This window comes from Olea europaea, unplaced genomic scaffold, assembly GCF_002742605.1.
Source record: "Olea europaea var. sylvestris unplaced genomic scaffold, O_europaea_v1 scaffold1507, whole genome shotgun sequence".
Lineage (NCBI taxonomy): Eukaryota > Viridiplantae > Streptophyta > Magnoliopsida > Lamiales > Oleaceae > Olea > Olea europaea.
In genome coordinates, this window is record NW_019232646.1 from 162,901 (window position 1) to 172,441 (window position 9,541).

At 32.3% G+C, this 9,541-nt stretch overlaps 1 protein-coding gene across 2 annotated transcripts; it reads right to left on the minus strand.

The window, feature by feature from the left end:
* Nucleotides 1-800: 800 nt before the first annotated feature.
* On the minus strand, nt 801-5,447 carry LOC111376454 (LIM domain-containing protein WLIM2b-like). Of its 2 annotated transcripts, none has more exons than XM_022999413.1 (6): nt 5,261-5,447; nt 4,880-5,020; nt 4,371-4,470; nt 4,255-4,289; nt 4,061-4,150; nt 801-1,279 (listed from the first exon to the last, which is right to left on the minus strand). In XM_022999413.1, exons 2-6 carry the CDS (start codon nt 5,012-5,014, stop codon nt 1,070-1,072), a joined length of 570 nt encoding a protein of 189 aa, XP_022855181.1. In that variant the 5' UTR covers nt 5,015-5,020; nt 5,261-5,447; the 3' UTR covers nt 801-1,069. The 2 variants fall into 2 exon arrangements, with proteins under 2 accessions (XP_022855181.1, XP_022855180.1); XM_022999412.1 differs by having other exon boundaries at nt 4,880-5,023; nt 5,261-5,446.
* Nucleotides 5,448-9,541: the final 4,094 nt, after the last annotated feature.

Consider the following 9,541-nt stretch of genomic DNA (forward strand, 5'->3'; position numbering starts at 1 on the left):
CACCGTACTTTGATCAAGAAACATGCAAGTAACCTATTGTGCATTTGTCTGTGAATATAGATTGGCTTCTTTCTTGGCACTTTATACTGAAAACTGAGCAGCAGTTTTTGTTTTTTGTTACTGATCTTGCAATTATATGGGGCCTATTCGATGGTGATTTTGAAATTTGATTTTTTGACCGTTAGAAGAAAAACTAGGACTACCTGTGAGAGAAGAAATAAAAAATTACGGTTGGAATAGTAAAATAACAATAAAAAAATCAATTTTTTAGGATGATTAATCACTTCCTAATGGGGCCTATATTATATTAGGCTTACGCATGTGTTTCATTAAGATTCCGAGCGTCTACCTAATCTTGCAATTCTAATGTGCAATCAGTATTAGAAAGATAAACTGTGTTATTTCAACATGTTTTACAAAGAAATTTAAGTGTAGCTTTCAAAGTATAAAATTCATCGACACTTGTTCAGCCCTCGTTTGGCCCCCATTACTTGAATTTATAATGAGGGGAATAATATAATTTTTTAAAGATTGTGTAGTTGAAACTTGAAAGTAGGAGAGAAAAAAATTAAATTAAATTGAAGAACCTTAAAGGGGCCAAATGGGGGCTAAACTAGTTTAAAAGTACAGTGATTATTGGGGAAAAATTTTAAAAGTTCGGCGTTCAAAGTATCAGAAATTCAACGTCAACCCGGCTAACACAAAGCAGCACTTCATGAATAAAGATCAAACTGTTTTTTTTATATAAAAGTCTGGACTGCCTTCAATTTAACGTCTTTACACAAATTACCATGGCAAAATGAAAAAAGAAAAGAACCACAAGAATCACTAATAATGATGAAATTCACAAGTGCATGGGCCGTGGTCATTTCACCACTGGAAATAAGGATCATCCCATAAATTGACCAAAGGGCATTACAAGTCTACACTCCCACAGGGAAAACAAGACATGAAAAGAAATAGTAAATTTGAGTTTAAACGTTGAGATCAAAGAGAATCGGAAGGAAAACACACCCACACAAACAAGCCCCATCATGCAGAGAGAGAGAGCTGAGTTGAAGGCAGAGTTTTAAGAATCTGGAACAGCGGCTGTTGGACGTTTAATTGATGCAGATTTTACTAAATGGTTATAGCTACCTTTTTCTTTGAAGAGCTGGGAAAAATGTGGTTTACAGTATAAAATGCCGTCTAGGGCTGCATAATTTGATGGAGTTAGAGAACATCCACCATGTGAACACTTGAAGCAAGACTTGTGATAGCTTTGGTTTTCCACTGTCACCTGTAGATGTTTAAGAAACAATAGAAATGAATTATGTAATCACACATAATCAAACTGATATGAGAAGCAGAATTCCAGAAAAACAACTCCTCTAAACCAAACCTGTTCTAGTTACTGGAATGGTCGTATTGAAATCTGTTGCAATTATTCAAAGCTAAAACCTTTCTTGATGCATTGATGTAGTAATAGATGGCAATTGATGCATAAACATTAAACAGATATCATCACTCTAGTCTCTAGGATATCAAAAATATCTACACAAAATCTGATCCAACATCTTCTCATAACTAGATTTTAGCAATCACTAAAACGTTAATTGTCTCAAAACCTTCAAAAGTCATGAACAGAAACTTTCATAAACAGTGATTTCAATCACGGAAATATAATGTGGTTTAGCACACATGATTTAGTTCATAATGATAAAATGTAATTCAATAATTAATAGTTTTTTGCCATGAAAAAATCAACAGGACAATTCCCTCGTTTTACTAGTGTGAATAAGTGAAATCATTTTAGTTAATCATGCATATCTGAGTAGAGAAGGAATTCAATCTCTTACAGCTTGCTTTAGGATTTACTTTAGTTGATGTAGATCAGTCTAAAATAATTTAATACTTTTGTTCGAAAGACACATTCTTGAGACGTCTACGTCTCATGCAATTTATTTTAACACTCAAATTGCATGTCTATTTATGATACTCTTGTGGTGGTCAAAGAATATGCACGAACATCATAAACAGAGCAACTGAATACTTATTGTCAGATATCAAACCTCGTAATATAATCTGGATGCTAGCTAACTCATGCTTGTTTATCTATATTAAGCACGATGTGAGCACTCTTCAAATGTTTTATAAGTTGGATAAGTTCTCTCTCTAGCCCAACTTTTCCAGGTAACATGGAAGAAAGATGCTATCTCAAACACTCACAATGATAGTTTTCACAATCAGGTCTAAAAAAGAGCACACTGACTGATTTTATTATTAACCACAATCTAATGGCGACCTTACCAATTTTAATTGTTCACAATGGCGTCAAAGAAAGTTCCGCATGGATTATTTACCAATATTCTAATTTGTAAAAATAATTAAATTGTAAAAAGCTTGAAATATATAGTTCATAAAAGTTTTTGCTTGCAGACTAATTTGTCTCACTGAAGGAGGGATTTTATATGAATTGCATGATTGAATGAGCTTGAGTAAAGCAAAATTCTGTTTGAATATTTGGATTTTAATAATTCAGTTTTGACTGCTCAAATTCACACATGTAAGAAATGCAATAATACAAATTAAGGCATAATCCGTAACGACTATATTTTTCATTCTCATTTTTACAATAATAAGAATCAAACGGGGGCTAAGATTGTTCTTATGGAAAAGTAAACAATAGACGAGGAGTTTGAAGGCATAAACTTTTTTGTAATAGTAGGTTTTTCTAAGGTTTACAAATAACAAAAGTAAATTTGTCAGTTCAAACTTACTTAAACGCGCACATGTTATTTGAAGAAATTCAGAAAACTAAAATATGCATCTAAATAGCCTCAAGTATGTACCCAAAAGTCAATTAAAATAAAATCTTTATGGAAACAAAAGGTACAAAATATCAGAATGGTGAAATTCTCTTCTTCTTTTTTGACAGACATAAAGACCTTATCTAATGGCAGGTGAAAAAAAGCAGGGATAAGAAAATTTGACGTGAAGAAAAGAAAGTGGAAATGAGGCTTGAAGATTCGTGGGGGTCTTGAAACTCTAAGCGTCTAACAAAGCACATACAAAATGCCATTTACGGAAAAGGGACTGACATAATCATTCATGTTCGGTGTTCCTATCAAGGAACTTTTCAGGAGCATAATGCAACTTTGAAGCTTGTTTTAGTCTTTTTTCAAGATTTTTGTGGCCTTTCCGCTAGCCTTTAAAGAGTTTTCAGATCATCGTGATATATAATTATGGGTAATTATTTAGCTTCCATTTGGAAAAAAATTATAAACGGTTTAATTTATAAAATACATAGAAGGGAGTGATCGATAAGTGGGTAGCACTTATGGGTCTATTAGAATATGCGGTTGAAAATGAAGTTTGACCATTTATAAATGATGTAAAAATCATTTATAAATCAGCCAAACGGAGGGTTGATTTACTTGCTCAAAGAACGGTTCATTTAGAATGCGCTTCGTAATTAACCTCATACAAACATTTACATTTCTCTCTTTTTTCTAGGCAAATTCCATCTTCTCCTTTCTCTCTCCAGCTTTTCCGCACCCTTAAAAAAGGACTGTACACTTGCCTAGGTCCAGAAGCTTCTTGAAGGTAGACAGAAGGAGAACAAGCTACATTTTGATCAACATCAAAGCCTTTTTTAACCAACGGCCCTGATTAAGAAGTCCCTATCAACAAGATAAAAGAGTGGGAGCATTAATCATGTGGCAGGAATGATCCATAGCCCACCTAGCTCGGGTGTATATAGCCTAGTTCATGGTTCACATATCTTCAAAATGGTAAAGGAGTGGCAATCCTATTCCAACTAGCACCAAGTCACATTAGAACATTAATTATGTCTTCCCTTCTTGCCTTCTCTATCATTACTTAAGCAATGCAGGCTTTTACAAGCAACATGGGCAGTTCAAAGAGCAATAGAAACTTGGTTGGTAAGACATTTTCATCCATTTGTAACTAGGGATATAAACACGGTTCCTCAAAATGTCAATGTAATCAATAAAGGAGTGCATCAAATGTTCGAATAAAATGTTGCAACAAGGTTCCATTTAAAGAAATCTTAGTATACCTTTTCCAAAGGATAAGCAGTTTTCCCGCAAGTCGCACATTTATCTTGCGTCCCAGAAAAAAAACCAGCCGCTTTGCTTGGTGACCTTGTCTAGATATCCACAAAAAATAGAAAAACAAACAGAAAAAGAATCATATACAACACTATACTGAGGTATTGTACGACAGTTAACTACATAGGTAGGAAAATTTTACCAGTTCTGGGGTCAACTTATCAGCTAACTTTGCAGCTGTCAAGACAGAATGCATTTTAAATTAAAAACTAAAAGAGAATGACTAATTAGAGAGAGAGAGAGAGAGAGGGGGTATACGCGACTGAAAATTCTTGCTGAAATTGCCTGTCTCCTTGAAGAGCTGCTCAAAGTGAGGCTTGCAGTACAATACACCTTCCATGGATGAGTAACTACCAAGCTGAGAAAAAAAATAGTAAGAAAAGGCAAAGAACATAAATAGACATTACTGGCACACATAAAAATACAACTATCTTTTCTATGGAACATTATACTGCCATAGGGATTTTTCCTTAAAGGCTGCAGTAGTTTATATCACATAAAGAGTAATCCAAATTGTTATTGTAAGCAAAGTTGAGAGTCATCAGCTGTCCGATTAAACGTCGTTTTTGCCATATAAAATTTAATCCTTGCAAAAAGGAAAAAAGAAAACTTGATTAAATCTATGAACAATCATATTAATTAAATAACTAAAATCCAAAGAATATGTGGAAAAAAATAAAGCTTTATCTCCTAAACCCATAGAAGAATGAGCTCAAAATTTAACACTTATAAATAGAAGCTGCAAAGGATTGAAGATGTGTTTATACCTTGAGGGTTCCCTTGCAGTGAGAGCATTTGAAGCAAGACTTGTGATAACTAACTCCATCGGCAGACAAAAGCTCCACCGGATAAACTGTCTTCTCACAGGCCTTGCATTTTTGTTGTGTCCCAATGAAAGACATTGCTTTCTGCTGTAGAACAAGAAATCGATACAGATCTGATATTTCAAATTTCTATGCTATCAATTAAACAGAACTGACAACAACAATTCGTTTAGTATGCCTATCTGCATCGCACATTCGATTCAAGTAGCATACAAAATACAATCACAATGCCAATAAATCTCCTGAAATAGTAGCGATCTACAAGATGCATAGGGTATTCAAATCAGAAGTCAATTGAAACAGCATTTGGTCAAACTTGCATACCTTGGAAAAGAAAGAGTTGTAGAATTGTTGAATTTAGGCTATAGAAAATCTTGATCAACGTCGAGAAGTAACAGCAAAAACTTTACCGATCCCACTGAGTATATATAAGATGTGAAGTTATGCGGAGAAAGGGAGGAAAAGGGGCATCGAAATGGTATGAATAATGATAGAGAAAGGACATAAAAATCTTGGCTGTAATGTAATGTAAGCGCATTTTTAGTTGAAACTTCGAAGAACAGTATCCTTGTTTTTGATAAAAAAGTTGAAGTAAACCAAAATTTTCCCCTTTTTTATTGGATGTTATTATTCGTATATCAAAATTTACATAATGAATTACATAATATCACATGACACTTTATCATTTATCAATTTAAAATGCGAAAAAAAATTTCATCTAATATTTTCCCTCGTATACATTTTTTATATCAATTTAATTATTATTATTATTTTTTACAAGAATAAAAGAGCAAACAATAATTCAATAAACTTTCGGAAAAATTGCAGTTAGTGTCCCTAAGCTTTTCAAGAAGTGAAAGTGGTTCTTGAAACATTTATTTTGGCACTGCCATTCGTGATCTTTGAGTAATGTTGCAACCAGGTGTCGAGCCATGATGGGCTTGGGATGAGCTGAAAAAAATTTGCTTGACACCCTTGTTTTGCAGAGTTAAAAACAGATTTTTAATACATTTTGATAAAAATTAATAAATTGTGTGGATGTGTGTCTCCATGAAGTGTGATTAAAATTAATTGTTGATTTTAACTCGAGATTTTAATTGAATTTTAATCCAAATCAAACAGGGGCCAATGTTTTGTGTTTGGACCTAGAAAATTTTCTTTTAACCTTGGACTAGAGCTCGAACAACACCGTCCCTCGACCCCTAGTTAGGTTATTTGTTCGAGTTGAAGATCGCTTAATAGAGGCCATCAGTTGCACGTAAAGTGCACTTGCCGAGACTTTAAATGTGTCTATCTATCTTTTCCCACTTTCCCCACATCTTGTGTTGTTATTTTCTAACTACACAAGAGCATATATATGAACTTTTATCGTCCTTAGTAAAAGTGATTTATTTGAGATATGAACATGTTTTGGATATTTTAAAGATAATAGAGATTTTTTATGAATAAATAAGAAAGCAAATTTTTTATGCACGTTTGGTGGGGGATTAAAATCAGATTTTGATAAAAGTTGATGAAGTGAGTGATTGACAAGTTGTGGATCCCATGAAATATATAGTCAAAATTCATTGTTGATTTTAATTTTGATTTAGATTAAAGTTTAAATTCTAATTCGTGCCAAACGGGGCAAGATAAATCTTAAAGGGACAGTCACACCATTGGCAAATACGGATATTCTTTGGGCATGTATATGTACCATAAAATTGATTAATTAGACATTATTAGACCAAGAAAAAGAAATAAATCTTTTATTTTATCATTCAATATAGAATCCAGTCATTACGGATTTTTAGTTTTTTGTTTGTTTTTTTGGATATTTGATGTTTATGCTTTGTTCGATACTGAATGTTATCATGTTAAATATTTGATGTTATATGGTGACCTATTTGTAGTGGATTACAAAATGTTGAAATATGTATTTGATGACATATTTTATTTATTATATTTTTGCTAGATATTATAAAGATAATTTTTGTATTGTCGGTTCACAACTTTTGTATAAAAAAATTATGGGTATAATGAAACTCAAATCGAAACCGACAAAGTCTATAAAAGTTAGGGGTGAACATTTTAACGGGAATCAGATAGAAACTGGAAGTTCCTCGTTAAAAAAGAATAAACTATGAAGCAAGAACTAAGAACTATTTGGGTCCAAGTTAATTCTTGATTCTTGAACTGCAACCATGAATGTCGACTCTAGAATTGAATATGTCATATTTATATATTTTTTATTTTTTACAATTTATTAATTCCGACCCTATAACCCGACTCAAATAGTGAGTACCTTAACAAATCACATTCATTAATTTGGATAATTGAATTATATCACTTTTATCATAGTAGTTCATTGTCGCATTATGTCCGCTACTTGTCCCCATAAACCCTTCTTGAGACGCAGCATGCTGAGCCACATTCGAAATTGAATGCTATTATGCTACATGTTAGAGCATCTTCAATGGTGTGGCGTAGAATCGAGAGTAAATTAACATATTCGAAATCATTTATACATCACGATGAATCTAAATTCAAATTTTGTTTGTATGAAAAGTTTAAAAAATTTGGGTGCAAGTGAGCTGGTTCAAATGGAAAGAAATAAAAAACTTGGGTGCAAGTGGGTTGGTAGTTTTTTGTCTATTGTGAATCCCATAAGTAGATAAAAATAAAAAAAGATGTAAATTTACATCTTTTGTCAAAAAATACACATCGCATTTCCTTTGCATCTCTATACCAGAGAGATTTTCAACGATTCTGAAACTCTAAATCACCAATTTAGAACATCATTGGATATACTCTTAGACGATATTTAGTGACATACTTGCAGTTGATTAAGAAAGTGTTTAAATACGTATTTGATAACATATTTTATTTATTCTATTTATGATATTTGAAAGATAATTATATTGTCAACTTACGATTCTTTTAACAAAAATGTTGTGGTTAGAATTGAATCGGAATCGACAAATTGAATTTGCGTATGGTTCCAGTAATCATGTGGAATCGAATGATCTTATTTTATAAAATATTCAAAGTATAATCGTTGGTATCGAGTATTGAAATATTGAAATTAACCTACCTGACATCTAGATCTAATAAATGTCAATAAACGTTATATGAAAGACTTTTATTGATTTTATAAAAAAATCTACAAAAATAAAGAAAAGTTTATTGAAATCTACAAAAGTCATTTATTAAAATGGCACCTCAATTCTTGAAAAATTCAAATTAAATGCACAACCTATGAGTTTCCATTTATTTTGGTATTTCGAATTTTTGGGATTTCACAAAGACGTACGATAGGATTGTTTTGATTGAAAATTTCATTAAAGGAGTTGTTTGACACAATTTTGGTAAAAAATTTACCGAATTTTGATAACAGGTGATTCTCTTTATTTTAAAATCTTTTATTTTTCATATACATTGTCAACTATATATTTATATAATATATTTTGCACTTAAGCGCAAAACTGATAAACCCAATTTATTGTTTTTTCTCATTCAATAATGCCTACGTCCTTTCAACAAGTTATGAAAAAATGACCGGTAAAATTCATACTTTTTTCTACTTTTTAATCATACGTTCTCAAAAAATTCACTATTCAAAACATATTTTTCTTCCAATTTCTCTTTATAATGACCATTAAACATGTGCTGAATATATAATTAAAAATTGATAAAAAGTTTTGCATTTTATAATAAAAATAATTAAAATTAATTGTTGACTTTTACGTAGCTTTTTAGCTTTCCCATACAAGCACTTCAAAATAGTATCTTAAAAAATAAAAAATAAATAAATAAAAAGTATAAAACCAAAAGTAATACTATTTGGAGTTGACACTTAGCAGGCTTCTTTATCGTTTAAGTCCAAAGTCGTAAGGCCCAGTAACAGTCCAATAGTCTGTATTGCGAAAATCCAAAATAACAACTGCATGGCCTATTTTTTCCTTACCCCCTTCTACTTCTAGGGTTAATTTCTGATCTTCCCCAGATCTCTTTTTTAATCTCTGTAACACGGTCTCCCTCGCTCTGTGCGCGACAAACCTTATTTCTCTTCATCGATTTTTACCCGCCGAGGAATGCCATTTGGGCGTAAGTTTACTGCATCTTTACTGGGCATCCACTGCAATTTTGATTTCTTTGATTTCTTTCTGTATGCCTGTTTTATTTCCTGTTTTCGTGAAGTTATAAATGTATGACAAAGAAATGATTCTTTGGTCTTTTTATACCATTGAATTACGTTAAATGAATGCGTAATTGATGGCTTCCAGTTCTGTTGTTCGTGTTAGAGTTTTGGGGTACATTTTAAATCCTATTTGTGGACTATATGAGATAAAATGTGCTTCGATATTTAGGGTTTGGTGGTGAAATTTTGACCTCTCTAGTGTGCTGAATTGGCTTTAGGTCTCTAACGGGTGTAAAATTCATTTCCAACTCATCTCGCTTAAGATGTAAGAAACAATTTATGTGGATTTCCCTGATAAGGGGATGATTGCATTGTGCATGTACTGGTGCTAATTGTTCAACATAGTGATCACTATTTAGTTAGGTATTACTCTGTGGATACTTTGTCGTACTGGTGCTGAATTGGCTTTAGGTCTCTAACCGGTG

Excerpts from the sequence above, each read along its gene's own strand:
- LOC111376454 (XM_022999413.1), bottom strand. The coding sequence starts at position 5,014 with ATGTCTTTCATTGGGACACAACAAAAATGCAAGGCCTGTGAGAAGACA. Across the intron at positions 4,471-4,879 it reads ACTGCAAGGGAACCCTCAAG|CTTGGTAGTTACTCATCCAT; the intron begins GTATAAACACAT and ends TTTTTTTCTCAG. Across the intron at positions 1,280-4,060 it reads CTGCTTATCCTTTGGAAAAG|GTGACAGTGGAAAACCAAAG; the intron begins GTATACTAAGAT and ends AAACATCTACAG.